Here is a 22,678-nt window from a genome sequence, read left to right as displayed (position 1 = left end):
GGCTGGGACAGGAAATAGTCTGATTTCCTGCAGTTTGTTACAACAGATATTATTACTCTTACAAGAAACTCAAAAAACACCCCACTGTACCATTACACCAGTCCTGAATGAGACAGCATTAGCACATATTTAGTATGGATGGTAGGTATTACTGCCAACGTGGCAACATGTGTAAGACTGTGGCATGCAGGAGAACTGATGGGTCACAGAGAACAGACTATCAAGCCTCTGCTCATAGTTGGACACATTAAAAAAAAAAAAAAAAAAAAAAAAAAAAAAAAAAAATTGGGGCTTGGACATGTAGAGATAATAATTAAGTGGGTGTAACTGGGTGAAGCAATGTACGTACCTCAGCATGGAAGGAAAACCCCTGTGGGCAGATCAAGGACAATGTGAGGTGTCATGAGGAGGCATACTAAGATCAGAGGAATGAATGAATCTGAATGCTACAAAAGCCAGTTTAACCTAGAAAGCAGCCATCAAGTGAACAAGAATGACCCACACAAGCTTGGAAGACTATTTCTGAAAATAGGCCTTGGCTACCCCGTTTGGGATACATGGCGTCTGGCAATGAATGAATGAATGTATGAATATTATATACAGTATGTATGTATGAGGCAGGTGGGGGTGCCCAAAATCAACTCACTTGATGCAATGTGACCTTCGGGTAACTCTCCACTGAGTGATAAGCCAAATGGTAGCCAAGGAATCCATTTACTCCTTTTGGTAGTAACCACATAACCATACAGATGCCTGGTGGTTAAGTAGGTTTAGGCACTTTAACAGGATGTGGCCCATTAGGGTTTACATCTAACAGGGTAACTGGGTTTATTGCTCACATGATGCCATTCAGGGAGGAGTAACTGGTCACTCTTGCCATACAGTTCAGGTGGACAAAGTAGCCTATCTCCAGGCCCATGCTCATCACGTGGGAATAAAGGACTAAATGATAAATGGATGTATGCATAATGTATGTTTCTTGTTTCATCTAATGTGGTAGGATGATCACTTTCTAATATACATTAATAATGTAAATGACATTACATATATCCTGTCACAATTAAAGGATAATCTATATATATATATATACCAGTGTTGCAACGAACAGCATATTTATTATGTCCAGACATTTTGACATATTCATCTATGTCATCTTCAGTGGATCTAAAAAGATGAAAAAGGTCATCTTTTTAGATCCACTGAAGATGACATAGATAAATATGTCGAAACGTCTGGACATGATAAATATGCTGTTCGTTGCAACACTGGTATTGCTTTTCCTGTATATATATATATATATATATATATATATATATATATATATATATATAATAATTCACTCTCATCTTAAATGCCAGGACCAACTTTCCTAGCCCCAGGCTCCTACGCTCCTCATGGGGCAACGTAGGGTTAGATGATGGATGGATGGATAATAATAATAATAATAATAATAATAATAATAATGATGATGATAATAATAATAATAATCTCATCTCATATCATCATTTAATCCTGTGTTGCCCCATGAGGAGTGTTCGAGCCTGGGGGTAAGCAAGATCGTCCTGATATTTAAGATGAGAGTGACCACCCTCACTCATCCCTGAGTGGCATTAAGTGATCAATAAACCCAACACACCCTTTGGAAATAGACCTTCACTTGCTCAATCTAATTGGAGTGCCTTAATTATCCACTAACCAGGCACCATATAATAATTATAATAAAAATACAGAGATACTCATTCCAAGCTTGAATATCTTTCAGGATCAATATACTGTACTGTACAATTAATATAATTCTTTGTATCTCATACAGTATACCGTGAAGGTATGGAATGGCACTCATTTAAACTTACCTGCACACAATGGTACCCAGTTTCTTCATGGCTGCAATCTCCACTGAAGATGGTGGTAATTGTCTGCATGAGACTTTTGTGTTCTTGCAGTTTTCCAAGCACCACTGAACATACTGTCGTAACTTTCCTTCCAAGCTCAAATTCTTTTGCAGGAAACTCACAAAATACTGGGGGGAAAAAAAAAGAAAAAAAGTTGCATTTACAATACAATTTCAAACCTTTATGAAAACAGAAATTGTTGTTTAAACTTAACGGCTGCAATTAAAGTACAGTAACTTACAATAACTTAAGTGGTCAAATAGTGATGTTTAACAGTTACTGAAAATAGAAAATGATATGACAGGCCGAAATATGGTACACGAATTTAGATGCTCAGGTACAAAAGAATGGAAATTTAATAAGACTCAATTAACAAGGCTTTCAAGGAGATCCCTGTGACAACTGTTTCAGCTATTTAATTTTTTTTATTAATGTTGTTTTCATTTTGACAACAGTCCCTAGAATGATTCTGCAATATGCCAATACAGTATATTACTGAATAGAACAGAGAGTTCTGAAAGTATGAATCATCACCATCGTGTCCCTAATGACCATGGGATGAGACAGGATCCAGAAACAATTAAAGATTAACCAAAAAAACTAATAATATGATACCCAGTGAAAATATGGCCACAAAATCATTCATATAATATTCAAGTCTTTGGAAACCTAGTTCTCCCTCAAATCCATTACCATCTCCATATATTTTTTTTAGTACAGTATTTTCATAGATCCATTTTACATACACCTGCCAAATGGTCAATCTGTTGGCTACCAAGTTACCCCTCCTGGCTGGGTGTCATTTACTGATGACATCAACCTACTTTGGAGCAAATGCTGAGTGTCATAAACTGAAGCGAGCATAAATTTCAATTGGTTTGCCATCACAGAGGGAATTACCAGTCTTGAATAGCCATCCCTAATATTTGGAAAGAAAAAATTTCACTTATGCTCTGTTGCATGTCAAAGTGTGGCAGGCAACATACACAGTCAGTAACCCAGTGAGTTGTGTTGCTCTTGTTCAGTCTCCCTCACTCCTCCCTAATCCAGCAACTCTGTGCCTATTAAGGAGCACCAGCACTATGAGTGTGGGTGTGGACTGAATAACAGTGTTGAGGGGGTGCTGATAGATATATTATATTGATGACACACACCACACATCATTCTTACCACACCACACTGCACTGCCCACCCACCACATGCAAGCAAAGGGAAGTGTTCATATGCTGCAACCAGCCCTGAAACAAGTGAAAATGAAATCAAGGATAAACCACAGTCATAAAGTGTCTTGGATGCATTTGTGTGGCAAGGTGATGCAAATTTTGACCCAGATGTGCCCAAATTTGATCACTGGTGGTGGTATACAGCCAATATTTCCAAACAATGTGGAATGGGAGACTCTAGACTATTTCCTCACAATATCTGACTACCCTGCCACCGCTCTTATTCATAAGAAGACTAACAGTTTTCAGGAATTGCATGAAGACAGTGCCAGGGGACCACCAACATAAAAATGTGGCAATGAGCTCCTGCGAAAATGGCTGACGAATGCATGTTCATGGATCTGATCACGTTGACAGTCCATGTGAAGAAGCACGTAATCAATGTCTACTGGCTCACTGATGACTTGATCTCCACATCAGGTTTTGGAAGATATTTGGCCACGGATTGGGTCTTGAGTAGAGTGTCCTCTACAGTTTCCATTGACAATGATCACTTTTATGCTCCCAGCCCTGTCTGGAAGCTACATTACATCTTAAGCATGATCAAGGACAATTTTATGTCATCCTTAATGCCATTTCAGAAAGCAATCGTAAGTCCTCAGTCTTGGTCAGAGGGCATTTTGCATTTTTACAGTACATTCCATCCAAGCACCACTGTTCTGGCATCAAAATTTTCATACTGCATGACTGCCAGACATGAGGGGCACTCAGTTCTATGCAGCAGCCTGTTCCAATACACACTACCCCTGCCATTATATGACTGAGACATACAACACATCTAGGCACATAAAACAATCCCCACACAAACATAATAAAACTCTCTACAAGAATATTCCACCTCTAGATATTCCAACACTAGCAATAAAAGAGCACCTACATAATGTACTCACTTCACGCACAGGGCAATACAACACACTGATCATAAAACCATACAACAAGTTCCTCCTCTTGACATGGAGGTAACCTTAAACAGAGATGACTGAGTTTCCCAAGCTAGGCTTAGAACAGTACATCACCCAGCACTCCCCAGCTACCAGCTTAGATTTGGGTTGGGTGGAATCACAGATGACACGTGCCCAGCTTGTAGATTAGGCCCATACAGTGTAAGATAATTGACAGAGCACTGCACAGCTCATGCCACTCTAAGACACAGACATAACATCAACAATGTAGGATACCTACGAACAATGTCATAGGGACAGTTGCTTACCTCCTGCTGACAGATCTGCTCAATCAGGAGGATTGAGGTTGGGCAACAACAACAACACTCCTTACCTTCTCTCTGAATATGCTTCCATATTCCTTTTCTACAACATTAAGTAGGTGGTGGGTTGTGGTGACCATCATCCAATCACTTGATGTAGTGCTGCATACTTCATCCTTCACCTTTCTCATTCTTATTCTTATTTTTCCCATCCTTCCTGTCACTCTATTACTCTTTCCACTTCAGGTGGCTCTATACAGAGCAATAAGTTTAATGGTTTCCTGTAATCAAGGAACCCATTTACAACACTGGGAGGTACGCATGTAACAAAGCACTGTAATGGGGAGCTGTGGAGCCTGCTATTGTGTCCCTGTTAATTGGATGGCAAGAAGTAAATGCAGTGTCCATCCAGGGACCAAACTTTCACACTCTTCCCCATGCCTTATTATGACAAGGTTCCTACAAAGGATGACCCTGCAGGAGTGGTATCTTGCCGGCAGTTGATGAGTCTGCTTGGTCAGAGAGACCAGGGTTACTCAACAACAACAAATTAAGCAAAGTTATCCCACAATGAATTCTGCAGTCACTGCATTTATCTTTATTTTTGTACAAGAGCACAATCACAGTCTTGTTCCATTCCTCTGGTGCATCTCCATTCATCCAAGCTTACTGGGATGTTTCCAATAAACTTTTCATTCCACTCTCTCCAATTAATGTTATAATCTGTGCATAATCATCATTAACATCTGCTGCATTCCGATTCTGTGACCTTCTTACAACATTCTTCACTCCTGTCAGTGCCACATACAGTACTCTGGCATCACATTTAGTTTCTATGTACTGTATTGTCATGATCAGTCATGTTCACCACAGTTCAAGTTTCATCATTCCCAATCACTGCTTTGAAAACATTCTTTCCATCTGCTACTTACTAAACTCCCATTCCTACTCCTCTGATTTTCACACTTTTTCCATGTTTATTTCTTTATATTTGCACCTCTTTCCAAAACAGTTTCTTATCTTTTAAATAGTTTACATCTACTTTTCTTTTTTTCTTTTTACTAACCTCTTCACACATATCAATCTATTTCACAAAGTGCTTGTTGATATCTCTTACCTGCCTATTGTCATTAGCAGTTTTTGGATCCTACCCAAATCATGCAATGGGATACTTGTTTTAATATTAGTACTGTTGAGATCAGCACAAAGAAGAGTAAAAAAAGAGAGAGAGAGAGAGAGAGAGAGAGAGAGAAAGAATTGAATGGTTCTGAGGCACTATGCTGACATTCATAGTGAATAACTCCAACCCACTGACCTTATGCAAATTCTTGCCTGGCTGGAATGCCACAACACAAAGGCACAGCATCAGCCAAAGCCGTTCTAGAGATTCAGGGTTTGGGTTGTTGGTGACCTGCCGCATACACTGGACATAGATCTCACACCGTAGCTCTTCCCGCTCCAAGCCATGACTTATGATGCTCTGGATTGTACTTATCTCCTGTTCAGGCTTCAGTTCACCTCGACAGTACTTGCACAGATCCTAGCAAGGTAAAATTATTCAAAATTGTAAGAGTAATAATCAAAATTCAATGTATTAATAGTAATTTTTTAGTATAAACATACTGGCAAAAGCAGTGGTAGAAAAATGGTAAATTTACATCTTACTCTTCAATTTATGGAATGTAATGAAAAATTTACATTAATTTAATCAAACATCAAAGAAATTAAAAAAACACACCAAAAGTCAAATGGCTTTGCATCATAACTCTCCAGATCATACATAAACATGAGAGGTACAAACCCTGAAGATGGTGCAGGCAAGGTTGATGTTCTCAGGATCATATAAGTGAACATGAGAAGTGGGGATGATGGATGATCGGGAGTAAGTAATCAGCTCATACTTTGGCAGGAACTCAGCATTTGATGAACGTTTTCGGGTTAATGTTGACATAATGGTACCTGGTTTGGCAAAAGAAATATGCTGATAAAGGTCAAGTCTGAGAGTATTATGCTTAAGTACACTAGAATCAATGCTTAAAACTCAAGTCATGAAGGGAAATACAAGCCTCTAATTTTTTGTGTTTTTTTACAGTTATGGAACACCTGAGGTTATTATATTCTCCCTACATGTCAACAAGTGGGTTGTTGGAGGGTTAGTGCCCCTCCCCGTAAAACAAATAACTCAAAGTCAAATGGCCACCCCTTTCGGGATTATGGCATCAGGCAATAGATAAATAGATAGATCCCCGAACCCATGTTACATACTGCAGTTAGCACTGACAAGGAAAGACCAGACAGCTGCATCACATGCTTCATAAATTATGAAGCCAGTAGCTCCTGCTATGGAAAATGATCAGTGTTAGAAGACACTCTATGTAGGGACGGCACTGCTGTGCCCATAAACCTTAACAAATACAATCCTTCGTATCTCCCCAAAATGGATGTACTAAATTTTTGATGCATTTAGCCTTAATATCCATGCTTGTCTCTGTCTAAAACATCTTCTAAAGTTGCTAAACATAATGTTAACATGCTAAACAACAATCAACAAAAATCTTGATTTCTTCAAATTCTTCTTCTTTCTTAGACCCCTCTAACTCTAAAATGACAAAATTGATCACCTTGTTTCTTTCACAGAGGGGTTTTATTTTCTACTGGGTTGGAAGTACGATAAATACCTGTATAGCACACCCCCATTATCTGACCTCCCAGTAATCAATAAACTGCTTTAAATATGTGAAATAAGTTAGGACACCACTCTGCTTTCAGTGCATCATTCCTGCTGTAAGATGAAAAGCCCACTATGCACACTGACACACACACAAGACAACCATCAAATGTCAGAGCCAAGAGGGTGACAAACTTTGCTTTTTCTCATACTTCCAATGTGAATATAGGTAGTTAACCATGCAGTATAAGATAGGTATAATTTTTTGTACCACAATATATAATGGGCATGGTAATGAGCACTACAGCAAGCATACTGTATGACTGCCGACATGCAAGCTTACAATAATTTACTTTCTCTAAATGGACTTTGAACTTGGTCACTATCAAGTGCAGTGATGAAACAATAGTGTGATGTTGGAGTTCAAGCAGCAAGTGAAGTGCAGTGTAGTGAAATAACCACTGTACCAGCTTATGTGAGTTGGAAACTAATCTTTTAGGTTTATTTTTGATGGTAAGCAGCAGGTTATGTGCAGTGAGGAGAAATAACTACAGTACCAGCTTAGGTATGCTGGCAACTTGTTTTAAAATTCTGTTCAGTGGGTGGCTCTTGGCAAAAAATGTATCCCCACTGCACCTACGTTATAAATGACTCGACATATGATAAATAATTATACGATGGATTTTTTCAAAGGGATACTAATTGTAAATGAAGAGACAATGCATGCAAAAATTGTATATAGAGTGGATGTCCTATGGTTATACACATGGGATATCATATAGACCTTTATAGTGCCAATTCTCATATCATTTGCCAGTATTATAGACATACCTACCTTCAGGAGATCTCTCATGGTTATTGAAGAATTTTTCTGCAAACTCAATCATGTCAAAGTGATTCTGGTTTTCATTCTCTTTGTTTTCTTCCATCTCCTCTAGTTCATGCAGTTTGCGCTCCACTCGCTGCTTACGCCGCTCCACTCGCTCTGGGTCTTCTATCACACCATTGTTACGACTTCCTGATCGAGGCTGCAGAGACAAGAGAAGTAGAGAAAGAAGAAAGCTCAAATTTCAGCAAATCAACAGCATATGGGAGAGTAAGACAAACATTCAAGTTCTGTTAAGTCACACTTGTGATGTGTGCATCCTGTGGAGATGCAGAACATCCCAGCCAGTTCAGTTACAGGTCTGTTAAATTAAAATTCATTGCCACTGAATGTATCTCCAATGTTAGCTATAATTCTAATCTATTAAAGTCAAACTACCATACAACACTACTGTGCCACTGTGTTATCTTGGCTGTAGTTAGAACTGACGTCAAATGATGTATATATGCAGTACTGTATCTAGAATTGATTTCTGATAAGAGATGCAAGAATATATCAAGAACTGATGGGGTGTGAAGATTTAAAAAAAAAATAAATAAATAAAATAATAATAATAATAAAAACCATTACCTTAAAGTATGGCACACACGGGTTGAATTCACAATCCAGGACCTTAAAGATCTAGGTAGTACAATTTCAACCATCCAACCATCACCCAATCCAGTACTGTATACCCCATCGGAAGTGCAGAGGCCACAGGCTATGCTACTCACTTCAGACATATAAGGCGAAAGTGATCAGCTGCTCATCCCAGAATAGCATTATGTAAGCAATAAACCCTAATCATCCCTTGGAATAAGACCCTTATAGCCACATCTGAATGGAGTGTCTAACTCACTAGATCACCAGGCATCTGGAAATGGACTAAATCAGTAAACAACACAAACGGCCATCCTTTATCTTTTCGCTTCCAACACAAAGACCTGTCCCCTGAAGGACAAAGCACTCATATGCAACAGGAGGGTAAAATTTAGTTCTGCATAAAATTTAGTAAATGCTTGTATTCCTTGATCTGAAGTGATCAAAACTGCATATTCAACACCATAATAACTATTTGCAGTATAGGGCTACAGACAATATGCAGTATATATGAAAATTATATGAGTCAATCCTATATTATTCTCTTTGTGGTGCTGGGCCAGAAGCTATCCTACCACACTGTTGCTCAATTTATTTAAGTGTAGAAGATCATTCTAAGTCTCTGGTACATAGTACAATATGATTAAAAAATCTTCAGTCACCTCTGGGAGGTTCAAACCCATTTATACAAGGCAAAGCTATCACTCCTTTCTATCAGCTAACCACAAAGAATCAACTTCTCTCCCTCCCTCCCCTCCCCCCCTCCTTTTTATGGCTGTTATGCAATTAAGCAAATCTCCTATTACCCCTGATATCATAACACGATTGAAAATCTTCCAGTCACCTATGGAAGTTTAACACGCACAAACATGGCAAAGTCATCACACTTACTGACGACTTTTTTTCATTCCTGTATACTGCAATCACTTTTCAGGTGCAAGATAAGCCCTATCCACTGATGTATCATTATTCACTTACACACTATGCATACTTCAACTTGAGTTCCTGGGTATATTTTACACAATTTTAGTTCTATCTATCTATCTATCTATAGCCCGACGCCCTAATCCCGCAAAGGGTGGCCGCAGACAAAACGCCTCCAAGTCAATCTGTCACCCACCATTTGACTCCCCTCCCCCCAACTCACCCCCCCCCTCCCTCATATACCTCTCAACTCCATCCCTCCACCTCATCCTTGGTCTACCCCTCCCTCTCCCTCCCTCCACCTCACCTACATACACCCTCTTAGTCAGTCTTTCATTCTCCATTCTCTCCACATGTCCAAACCACCTCAGTGTATTTCTCCTAATCTTTTCAACCACAATTTTAGTTGCAGACACTAATACACTTCCCTCTTATCCAGTGCTTTACTGAGTATCATCAGCATTTGTGTACAATGTAACCACACAGAACCCAACATGGGAAAAGGGATCAGAAGTATTTATTTACAGCAGATGCAAAAAATATCACAAACACCATTACAGTGTCACCTGCTGGCTACCTGGCAACAGAAGACCTAAGTATTAATAATGTGATGGTATTTGAATAAAAGGTAAAAATTCTGTTATATGAAACCCTAGCAGCTATCTGAGTACTGTACTTACTGCAGGACTCCTGGTGCTGGGTCTTGAAGGCCCAGGACTGCGAGCAGAAGGAGAACGGGCAGGTCTCTTCTGTCCTGAAGGTCGCCGCCGCCGCTCACTTGATGTTTCACGGTGCTTGCTGCTCTCACGTCCTCGCCGCAGCTCCACACTATCTTCAGGTGGAGCAGGAGGGGGGCCTGCCAAGGAAAAACATGCAGTGTACCATAAAATCAATTCTCTCATGGTTGAGGCAAATCTAGTATTCTGCTCTACCTAATACCAGATGATTTTTTCTGTTAAGTGAGTTACATAGTGTGAACCTGTGTGTGTTAATACTGTCACCATTAACCTCATCACAGATTAAATAATTCTATTACAGTAAACTCTCAATTATCCAGCGTAATTCAGCCAAGCTCCATGCAGGATACCGCATAGGTACCCCCAATCAGTTGTCCATTCGATGTCGGGCCAGAAAATGTGTCACTATCCATCTTGAAACTCTATCCTAAAAACTTTCCTACAATATTAACCATGAGAAAAAGATTAAAATCAAGCATAAAATACAATACAGTACCGGTACTGATACAGTACATATAGTACAGTAATACAGTGTATAATATAATCATAATAATACTATACTCACCTAGTGCTTGCATTGATGGAGGGTAGATACACACAGATACGTCTTCACTATACAGTAGTCAGAGCACTAAGACACAGAACAATGAAGGGCCACAAAATCAGTCAAAGCACTAAAGCAATGAATGAAGCCCGGGAGGCCACAGACTAAGTCATAGCACTAGGGTTTCCATCGTGTGGGTCACAAGAGCAGAGCGCACAGATATGTCCTCACTGTATGGCGTCCATTGGAGAGACTGAGAAACCAACGGTAGGCTCGGCGCACCAGGTGGGCCACTCCTGCAATGCACTGTGATTGGTTAGTGCGTTACAGGGTCTGCCCACACGCCAATTGTGTCCCGTGTCTGAGTCAGATGATACACATCACTACCGGAAAGTGCATAGTACTGCCGATTGCTTCCTGTTTCTGGGCAGGATATTGCCTAATTTTGTTGGACAATGTATTAATACATCCATCCATCTATTCATTCATTATCCAATCCTATGTTGTCCCATGAGGAATGTAGGAACCCGGGGCTAGGCAAGTTGGGCCTGACATTTGAGATGAGAATGAACAGCTTGAACAAAATGTGCTGGATACTGTATTGTGTTAGGCCAGACACTGCAAAGACAGATGACTGAGAGTTTACTGTGCATGGCTTATTTTACACTCTACATGGTTATTTTACAAGCAAACGAATGAAGAAGCATGGCCATATATCTTAATGCACCATGGCTACTGAACACTACTTTGAGAGAAAACTGTGACAACAGATTAACTTCCAGTGTCTTACCAGGTGGTGGAGGTCCTGAAACATAGTTGGGTTCTCGTCGTCCCTGGGACCCTGCTAACCCTACAGGAACAGTTTCGTATATTGGCTCTTTTGTTTTCACTTCTTCGTGGAACCCATTCATCTATAAAAAAAAAGGCATTTATTAACAATGCAAATAAAGCATGAAGAATTTTTTATTCTTGAAGGTCTGCTCCCCCACCATACTTTCATATTTTCCAAACTTACTCGCTCTCAAACTCTCCCTCATGCTCTCCCTCATATTCACTTCCTCATTCTCACTCACTCTCTCACACTCTCACTCTTAGTCTCACACATGTAGACTCATATGTCACTTTCACAGTTCTTCACTCAAACTTCCTTTCACTTTTTCTATATTTTTACACTCTCTCAAGTTTACTTTCACTCACTCCCAAACTTTCACATGCACACACCAACTCTCACCTTACATTCCTCTTTCTCACCCTCACTCTCATTCCCAACTCTCCCTCACTTTCTCACTCTCATTTCCATACTCTCCCTCACTCTTTCATTCTCATGTTCCCTCACTAACTTTTCACACAATAATTCACTTTCACACATCCAATCTCCACTACTCTCATTGATTCATTTTCACACTCTCTCACCCATCATCATCATCATCATCACCATCATCATCATCCAAACTTCTTCCCACCCAAAACAGGATGAGTTAGGGTCTTGAGAGCAAGAAAAAAAGAAAAACATAGAGGAAGTAAATCTACAACACACCCAATGAAATGGGTCTAACATTCATGCACATATACCAGTATTCAGTATCTCCATAATATTAACTCAACATCTGAGGCAAAGCTATCCACACATACATATTTAATACTACCTGTCATATATACAAGTTTCATATTACCTATCAGACAGAGTTAATTCAACAAGTACTGAGCTAAAAGGGGTGCCAAACCTTCATCGTGCACCGCAGACAAAATTCATCCAACTGCCTCACCATCTCTCACACTCATTTTCCATATCTATCCACCTTTTTCTTGGCCTATCATGCCTCCTCCCACCTTAAAACTCATTCACATACTATATATCTTTTCATCAAGCTATTTATATCTATTCTCTCCATGTGACCATACTATCCAATCACACTCTTCATCTCTATCGTCCACAGACTTCCTTATTCCACATCTTTCACTAATCACATTATTTCTTATATCCACTCTTTGCACTTCAGAACCATTTGTCAATAATCCCATTTCCACTGCTCTAGCTCCTGACTTTTGGAGCTAACTGTCTGGCTAGTGCAAACAGTGAGTGGAAGAAGTTCAGGGAGTTGTCCCCTCTCCTAACACTGAGAGGGCTCTCCCTCCATGTTATGGGATTTTTGTATGCAGCATGTGTTAGGAGTGTAAAGCTGTATGGTACAGAGATCTGGGCGGTAAAGGAAGAGAATATTCGCAGGCTCAAACATACAGAAATGACAATGACTAGATGGATGTGCAGTGCATCCTTGAATTCAAGACCTGGGGGAGGAGGGCTAGGATTGCGAAGGAAGAGCTGAGAGGAAGAATGGAACTGGAATGAATTGGAGTTGTGATGAGGAGGGATAGATTGAGATGGCTTGGGGAAGTCAAGAGGAGAAATTATGACAGTTGTATGTGGAAGGTGAGAAGTATGCACACTGAGAGTTGGGTTACAAGAGGCAAACTAAAAAAGACCTGAGATGAGGTCATAGAATGTGACCTCTAAGATCTATCTATCTTCTATCTATTGCCAGATGCCTCAATCCCGTAAGGGGTGGCCACAAACAAACTGCCTCCATGTCGCCCTGTCCACAGCCTCACTGTACATTCAGTGACTTCACTTCTCTCAAAGACCATAACTTTACTCTTCCCTACATTCACCCTTAGATTCCATTTCTTACACACACTCCCAAACTCATTCACCAAGCCTTGCAGCTCCCCTTCTTCTTTACTTAACAATACAGCATCATCTGCAAACAACAGTACAGGGAGTTTCCAAACACTGCCCTCTCTTATTAGGGTCACTCCAACATCCACGGCCCTGCCATGTATCTCCTTTATAGCCCCATCCATATACAGATTGAACAACCATGGGGACATGACACATTCCTGTTTCAATCCAACATTCAGGTAGAAGAATTCACTCAGTTCACCATCCACATGCACTGCAGCCTTAGCACCCTCATACATACTCTTCATGGCATTCGATAACTTCCCATTTACTCCATATATCTTTAATACTTTCCATATTCCTTGTCTATCCACCCTGTCATATACTTTCTCCAAATCCATGAAGGCTGCATACAACTTCTTTCCCTTCTCTACAAACTTTTCCACAAAAGACCTACGAATGAATATTTGATCTACACAACCTCTTACCTTCCCAAAACCTCCCTGCTTTTCTCCTGCTAATTCCTCTGTTATTTCCCTAACGCGGTCAATAAGTATCCTACCATATACTTTTCCTATTACACTAAGAAGACAAATGCCCCAGTGATAACCATACATTTCTTTTTCCCATTTTCCTTTGTATGGGGGAATACTTATGCCTGACTTCCAATCCTCTGGGACTCTAACTTCCTCCCAGGCCAATCTGCACATCTGCCACATCCATTCTACTACTATCTCTCCCCCATGCTTCAGCATTTCACCACACATTTCATCAATTCCTGGGGCTTTCCCCATCTTGACATTCTTTATTGCTTCCACTACTTCCATCCTACTGATTCCTTCCTGTCTTCTCACCTTCCTCCTCCCAGCCATTCCCCAGCCACTTATATTCATATTACTTTCATTCTCTATGTTCAACAATTCCTTAAAGTGTTCTCCTTAACTGCTCACTTTTTCTCCCTTCTCCACCAACAGTATACCATTTTTATCATTCACTCCCCGACTTATTTCTTCATCACCCTGTCTAACCTCAGAGATAAGGGACTGAATAGGGAGGCTGCCAGAGAGACAGCAGCATGAACAGCCACCATTAGGTGAAATGAAACAAAATTAATATATCCCATGCCACTCCTGAACCCAGCCTGATCATAACTAGTCAGGCTTTTTTATTTATTCCTTGCTTTCTCAGTGCTAATTCTTTCATACACTCTTCCTACAATAGGACTTTTCCTCACTCAACTTACTCTCCGTCTCTCTCTCTCTCTCTCTCTCTCTCTCTCTCTCTCTCTCGTTTATTCTCTCACTCATGCCAAGCACTCACTCACATTTACTCATTCACTCACACACTTTTACTTATTCTCAATCCCTTTCTCAATCACACACTCATACTCATATTCTCTTTCATTTTCACATACATAATTTCAGATTAAAAAGAACTGCAGATTACTTTATCTTTTGGTATTTAACATCCCCTTATAACAGTTCAACACACAGTATCAAACTGTATTTGTTTTGCATAAATACTTGCATACAGAGACTTACGTATACTGAGGATGATGTGAGGATATGAACTGAGCTTTGTTATTGAAAGTAAGAGTGTTGTAATATGGAAGAATGCACCAAGTACAAATAGGAAAGGAATAAGGTCTAAAGTGATTAAAAACAACAAAATTTCTGTTGCCACCTTAAAAATATTAGAAAAACCAAGCTATGCTCATTCCAGCCTCATTATGTGAATGCTGTACGGTACTGACTGTTGAGATGGACACTGCAAGCAACAGGTGGAACAGTAAAGGACAGTATCACCAAAACATAGGATTAGATGAATGGCTGTGTAGATCACTGATGTATAACAGGAAAAAAGTTGCTGGGAGGAGAGTCACAGATAGTTCCTGACAAAGAGACTGAGGGCTAGTTGATAGTAGAAGATGAGATGTGGAAGAATAAAGTGAAACAGAATAGTAAGCAATAGAGAAGATAGAAGAGCTAAATAAACAAGGGGCCACTGAGTAAATTATATAAACATGTGAGGACAAAACAGTTGTGAGACAGTTCTGTCAAGAGTGAGGGAATCCCATGAGGAACCACAGCATGGATGATGATGGTCAATGAGATATAAAATAATTTCATTCATTCATTCATCATCTAATAATACGTTGCCTCATGAGAAGTGCAAGAGCCTGGGGCTAGGCAAGTTGGTCCTAACATTTACGATGAAAGTGACTAGCCTCACTCATCCCTGAGTGGCATTGTGAGTAATAAAACCCAACTACCCCTTAGATATACCTCCTGCAATGGCTAAATACGATTGGAGTGCCTTAATTACCCATTAAATCACCGGTCATCATAATTTGGTTAAACCACCCAGCGTAGTAAATGGTTTCCTGGTGTACACAAAACCATTTGGCTTGTCACTCAGTGTAGAGTCACCTGTAGACAGAAGGAAGGGGAAAGAATGAAGGAAAGAAAGACAGAAGAGGAAGGAATGAAAGAAGGAAGGAAGAGAGGAAAGGGTAGCCACCAAAGAGTAACATTATATCAGGTGAGTGGATGGTGAGTTCCCCCACTTACCACTAAAATATAATAATACATTCATTGTGATGAGGATTATCATACCTGAGGTGGTGGTGGCAAGGGGGCCTCCTCGCCATCTCCACTTTCTCTGGATACACGATGCAGCTTATCTCCTGTGCTTTCTGGAGACAAAGGTGCATCTGAAGGTGGAGGTGGAGGAAGGGTCAGGTCACCAGGAGGAGGGGGTAGTATGGATAAGTCCATGGTATCAGGCTGAGGTGGAGGTGGTAGAGTCTCCTCTCGACTCAGCGCCTCAATCTGGGAAATTGAATTCATTTATTATATGTGTAAATACTATGGTCAAACTTTTATTTCTCAACAGTCATCAATCTAGCTGCTTACATTACTTCAGTATGAGTGAGTAAATAGATGCCTCCGCTGTTACTTTATCTTTTGTTTCTTTCTTTCACCTTACCAAAACCTCTACCTTTACCTTCCCCTACCTTAGTCACTTTTACTTACCCATATTTCTCAATTCACTTTGACAGACCAAAAAACAAATACATAGTATTAGCTTATTCAGATGTAGACCTGAAGGTTTCTAGGTATGCTCAGCTTTCCCCCCTCTTGGCTCTAGCATTTGCACCTCACTCCATAAAAAACAAAAGACAGTCTATATATAGCAGCAAATTCCTCATCATCCTTCTTCTCACACAAAGTCACCTACAATGCTTATGCTTCGGTACTGTACACTCATTAGCTTACAAAACTCACTAGTGCCTTGGAATGACATATGACACTGGAAACACATTAAGGAACCACATACAAGAGAAAGAGGCAACACATCCCTAGACAAAACACTCTTACGGGTCTTACAATGACAGATTTTGGACAACAAAAACACTCCCCCCACTTTGTTGCTGTTGCTGCTGCAACCCAAGATTCTAATGAAACCAGTGGACTACAAGAAATTGACAACTTTGACTGGTTGCTCCCAGAGGTCTTTTGTTCAGGCTGCATTGAAAGACTGTATGTGTCATGATAGTGTGGTACATGAGGTGAGTATGTTATGGTGTGAGAGGCTGCACTACTGTGTGGGCAGAGGACTGTTTTGAGTTGTATTCTGTGTTGCAGGGAAGGATGGTGGCCACATTGCAGGCTGGCTAGGTGTGCTCATGTCTCTCCGGGCATACCACCAAGGAATCAATGTTACAAAGCCTCTTAAGTCAACAAGAGTAAAGTTTGGTCCTAAGTTTGTAATCTGCCTCATATCATGCACTAGTCAACCATAATGCCTTCCTCAGTTACTCACCTCCTCATCTACATTATCAACTAGTTCATCCATTTGTCTAGAGATTTCATCCAGTACATGTGGATGCTCTGAATCCATGTTTGAGAGAAAGGAAAAAAGATTGTCCAGATCAACATTTTCACGACTGCTCTGGGAGGCATCATCTGGGTGAGCTGCCCCAGAGCAGGCTAGCCGGGTGTTTACAGTCTCTGCTATGTTGGACAGCGTTGCCATTTCCTCCTCCACTTTTCTGCAGTAAAGAAAAGAGCAACAGTATGAAAATGACAAATTTCATCATTATCATCATCATAATTACCATTTTATCTCATTTTGCCCCAAAATAAAAAGAAGTAGTAGTAATAGTACAGTGGTACTAGTGGCAGTGGCAGCAGTAGTAGTAGTAATAGTTGTAGTTGTAATTGTAGTAATAGCAGCAGCAGTACAGTAGTAGTTAAAGTAATGGTGGTGGTGGTGGTGATAGTGGCAGTAGTAGTAGTAATAATAGTAGTAGTAGTAGTAATAGTAGTAGTGGTGATAGTAGGAGTGGTAGTAATAGTAGAAGTGGTAGTAGCAGTAGTAGTAGAAGTAATAATAGGAGTATGGTAGTAATACCAGAAGTAGTGGTAATAGTAGAAGTAGTAGTGATGGAGGCTGTAGTAGTGGTGGTAGTGATAGTAGTAGTAGTAGTAGTAGCAGTAGTAGTAATAGTGGTGGTGGTGGTGGTGGTGGTGGTGGTGGTGGTGGTGGTGGTAGTAGTAGTAGTAGTGGTGGTAATGTTGATACAGTAGCAGTGGTAGTTATAGTAGTAGTAGTAGTAGATGTAGTAGTAGTAGTAGTAGTAGTAGTAGTAGTAGTAGTGGTGGTGGTGGTGGTGGTTCAACCCCAGGCTCATCTCAGTGTGAACCCAGTGGACTGCTGGCTGAAGTAGCCTTTCTCTGGCAGTCCACAATACACCTTTTAGGAGATAGGAAGGGAGCTCATGGACATTTGCATAACTAGGCAGAGGAGCAGCTCTGTCATAATGGTGCCAACACATAACGGCATCCCTATTCTGCATCATTGGGGAAGTAAAATACAAAAATGTAATCTACTTGTTTTTAAATAAAAGAAATCACACATTCTGACCAACTAGTTCAATTGGTGCACCTGCCAGGGTTACTGAAACACAAGTTTCAGATTACAGAAGTGAAAAAATTTTCTCTCCCAATACCCATCAACAGGTCAACCAATCCAGCAGTCTAATACCAACATACTCCTTGCTCTAGCTCTGTAGCTAGGGTAAGGAGTGGTTGGAGGAAGTTCAGGGAGTTGTCACCTATCCTGACATAGTGAGACCTGGGCCATAAAGGAAGAGGATTTTTGCAGACTCAAGCTAACAGAAATGACAGTGATTAGATAGATGTGTAGTGTATCCTTCAAGGCTACAATTGCAAATGAAGAGCTGAAAGGAAGGAAGGGACTTGAATGCATTTAAGCTGTGATGAAGAAGGGTAGACTGACATGGCTTGGGCATGTTGAGAGGATGGAGGATGACAATTGGGTGTGGAAGGTGAGAGGTGTGAACACTGAGGGTAGGGATGTGAGAGGCAGACCAAAAAAGACCTGGGACGAGATCATAGAGTGTAACCTCAGGGATAAGGGACTGAATAGGGAGGCTGCCACAGGCTGAGCAGTGCAAAGAGTTGTCATTAGTTAACCAAGATCAACACATCCAAGCATGCTGCAGTCTTGTTAAATGATATGATATAACTACCCACAAATGAAAGAATAAATATGCAAAAGTTATACTATACGAGGCAGAAGAATTGCAATAGTTACAAAAGAATGCTGAACTATCATGCATACATTAAAAAGTAAGTAAACATTAATCTACATTTCAAATGTCATGATACGCTTGGAGATATAATGTCATCATTTAAAAATAATGACACATAATAAGTTCTATATTACATAAATGAATAGTTTACTGATATTTTAGTTAAATAAATAAAGCATGTTGTATGATGTCCGTCCCATAATACATCAGATATGGCTAATAATTAGTCACGGTAACAAAACTGAAGTGCAGAATATGAGAAAACACTGCTCTTATGAAAACAATATTATACAAATCAAACTAATAGGCTTTACATTCCACTATTAAATATTACAATATATTTTCAAAAAATAATTTGTACTTATGCTACATAAAACATGCATAAATAAAATCAAACTGCCAATGACTAGAATTACAGCACTTTATTTACTGTAAGTGGTTGCTGTTAATGAGAAAGGCGTAAGTGACAAACAAATGCATACTCACCCTTCACCAACTGCTGCTAGACCGTCATATTGTTGGCTTGAAAGAAAAGCAGAAAGCAGATCAAGCAAAACACAAGGCCCAAGAATCCATGATCAGTAATACAAGACAAGAATGACAAATGCGATGAATATATGAATTTAAACAAAATGTCGAGAACAATGCATACCACTGCAGAAAAATTTTTAAGATAAAAATTCCACAACAAAAATAAAATAAGAAAGAGACTTCCCAGTGATCTGAAAGATTTAAATAATCCTATTAATTCATTTTTTTTTTCAGCAGGCAATACAAAACAATGCTATAAAGATGCAAGACTGGCTCAGTGGTTTCCCAAACAGCAGTATCAGCAAGCCCCAAATGGGATTTTTGATTACAGTGCAATATACTTTGTAAGCATTATTATCCATATCCTGCTATGACAACTAATAATGAACATGCACAATTTTGTATGGTATACTTAGTAGCCTTTAGCATGCTTCAGTATCAAATGGAATACAGTATCACCCACAAACATTACATGTTCACTGATAAACAGCATAAAATGTACTGCATATACCATAATAAGTAAAATGTGAGTGGTAGGTGGTGGCGACCATCATCCACTCACTTGATGTAGTGCTGCCTACTTCTTCCTTAGCCATTATCATTCTTTTTCTGTGTCTGCCCTCCACTTCTCCTGTTTCTCCCATCTTCCCTGTCACTTCTTATTGCTTTTCTTTACTTTACAGGTGGCTTTACATTGAGTGATAAGCCAAATGGTTTCCTGTAAGCCAGGAAACCATTTACAATGCTGGGTGGTAACCATATAACCAAGCCAAATGTGCTCCCTATGTGTCAACAAGTGGGTTGGTGGAGGGTTAATGCCCCTCCCCGTAAAACAAATAACTCAAAGTCAAATGGCCACCCCTTATGGGATTATGGCGTCTGGCAATACATAGATAGATAGATAGAAGTAAAATGTCATTATAAAGTATTAATATATGTGAGCATTGTGCTTTCCACGTAAGAGTAGACCTGAGTAAACTGATAGTTGTTGAGAGAGAAGGTAACTCTTACTGTGATAAGCTGGTGAATGGCAAATGATTTGAATTGGCAAGGGAGTTTAAGTACTCAAGTGTTGTAACATAAAAGAGGTAAATGTGCAAAGGAAGTGGAAGGTAAAGTAACACAAGGAAATAAAGTGGCCAGTGCAAGTCACTGATAATATTCAGAGATCTGAGTGTGTAGGATGCAAGCTGGACTGCATGAAAGTACGCTGGTGCCTACATTAACGTATACTGTAGGTATGAGAATTTAGTACAGCATGACAGTGAAATGTCAAGAGTAAGAGCAATGGAAATGGGATTACTGAGCAAAATGAGTTGAGTACATTAAGTGGATAGTAATAAAAAATGTGAATGCAAAAGCTGCAGAGTATGGAAGTCTGTTCATAGCAAAGTAGAAAAAAGTGAACTGAACTAAGATGGTATGGTAATATGGAGAGAACAGCTGTAAACAGGGAGGTGAAAGAGGTACAGTGAATATGAGTGAATATGAAGATGGGAGCAGGTATGGTACACTGAGAAGGTCAATAGATATGGTATATGAGTGTATGAGAAAGAACAGTATGGAAGCTGATAAGGTTTGGGAATTGTAATGGGATCAAGTTGGTTGAATGAATTATGTATGGAAAAGTTTATGGCAAAGGTATGGCAGGCCTTTTGATCTTGGCTGGTGATGAACTGACAATATTTGGCAAGTGTGGGTGAAGTGCATACTTAAAAGAAAAGAAAGAAATATAGTATATGCAGATGGTTAGGCCTGTGCAGTGCAGTCAGGATTCAGGGACTTAAATGATATCTGAATGAGCATCTGGCCAATTTGACTGGACATGATATTGATAGTGCTCCCTCTTTTGTGTTTTCTCTCCTTGTTTTCTGGATCCTATCTCAATCCCATTCATAAGTGGGAAATTAAGGTCATGATGATGACAACGATGACAACAAGGATGAGGATGATGACGATGATGATGATGATAATGCTGATGATGATGACAAAAATGACGATGACGATGATGATGATGACGATGGCAATGACGAAGTTGTTGTTGTTACTGCTGCTGCTGCTGCTGCTGCTGATGATGATGGTATATGGCTACATGAATTTATATGAAACTATGGACAACACTGATTATATAGCTCAGCTGTATTTCAAATCTCACTAATTCATTTCAAATTCCTGTACCAATAATGTCTTGTATTATGACTTAACTGTCCTTCATGGGTGCACAATGCACTTTAATCCTCAAAATTCTTAACCATTATATCATCCAATGATGTCTATCACAAATTATATGAGCAATGTGATTAGTCAGACTATCTGGTGCTCAAAAGAGATGCCTTCAGTTATACACGTGTCCCTCAACTCCCTCCCTGTCCTTCAAAAAGATTATGGTGGATTGCAGGAAAAGGGCAACTTCAGCTGGGAGCTCACCAGGTTAACATTCAGAAAAGCCTGGAGCCACAGCAAAAACAACTACCAGTGCTATCTGGTATACTTAAGGCTCCAGAAACCTGACCAGCCATAAACACTGTAATAATCCAATATACCGTTGTGCCTCCTCCAGCTCCTTTTTCTTCTCCTCATCCTGAGCCAGCCTGGCTGCTTCCTCCTCTCGCTGCCGTCTTTCCTCCTCCAACCTCTCACGCCGCCTCTGCTCCTCCTCAATGCGCTTCATCTCTCGTAAGGCATTAGCAACCTGGTGAGATTTAAAAGAAATACTGGTAATTATTAACAATATGATAATATAATATTCTTATTTTATTCCTGCTACTACAGTACCAGATACAGCCTATGAAACATGTCCTAATAGTCATGAGGTAAATGACAGCTATACTGAGCCCCACCCAGTGTGAATAGCTAAATAAAAGCATTTGCAGATAGCAGGAATGAACTAGACAGAACAGTTGGTAGGCACTGGCGTGGCCAGAGTGGTGGTCAGGGAGGCAAGGGCCACCCCTAAAATATGTTTGACCACCCTAGTGGCTACCCCAGATTTCTAGGGAATTACCTCTAGAAGGGTTCTCCTTGGGCAATCCCATAATGGTGCATGATCACCCTATGACCAACTCATTTAAAAATCCTAGCTACACCCCTTCTGACATGCTCCAATCACACTTATCTGGCTGCCAGAGATTAAACAGCATAGAGAGCTGCCATTAGATGACCAAGGCTGACTCATGTATACATGCTGGAG

At 40.0% G+C, this 22,678-nt stretch overlaps 1 protein-coding gene across 1 annotated transcript in view; it reads right to left on the bottom strand.

Annotated features, from left to right (window-relative positions):
• Positions 1-22,678, bottom strand: part of Myo81F (unconventional myosin 81F) — a 198,149-nt gene that overhangs the window by 27,063 nt on the left and 148,408 nt on the right. Inside the window, exons 16-25 of the mRNA XM_080282157.1 lie at positions 22,032-22,180; positions 19,444-19,479; positions 17,163-17,391; positions 15,953-16,168; positions 11,448-11,568; positions 10,057-10,232; positions 7,823-8,015; positions 6,121-6,278; positions 5,635-5,859; positions 1,854-2,020 (exon numbers count right to left, since the gene is read on the bottom strand). Of these exons, the coding sequence (XP_080138283.1) occupies positions 1,854-2,020; positions 5,635-5,859; positions 6,121-6,278; positions 7,823-8,015; positions 10,057-10,232; positions 11,448-11,568; positions 15,953-16,168; positions 17,163-17,391; positions 19,444-19,479; positions 22,032-22,180 (1,670 nt within the window). The remainder of the gene's footprint in view (positions 1-1,853; positions 2,021-5,634; positions 5,860-6,120; positions 6,279-7,822; positions 8,016-10,056; positions 10,233-11,447; positions 11,569-15,952; positions 16,169-17,162; positions 17,392-19,443; positions 19,480-22,031; positions 22,181-22,678) is intronic.

The sequence above is a fragment of the Coenobita brevimanus genome, chromosome 92 (genome assembly GCF_032717465.1).
Source record: "Coenobita brevimanus isolate Jiangsu-jjx chromosome 92, ASM3271746v2, whole genome shotgun sequence".
Classification (NCBI taxonomy): domain Eukaryota; kingdom Metazoa; phylum Arthropoda; class Malacostraca; order Decapoda; family Coenobitidae; genus Coenobita; species Coenobita brevimanus.
Note: the sequence above shows the minus strand (reverse complement) of the source record. Positions and strands in the feature narration are given on the sequence as shown.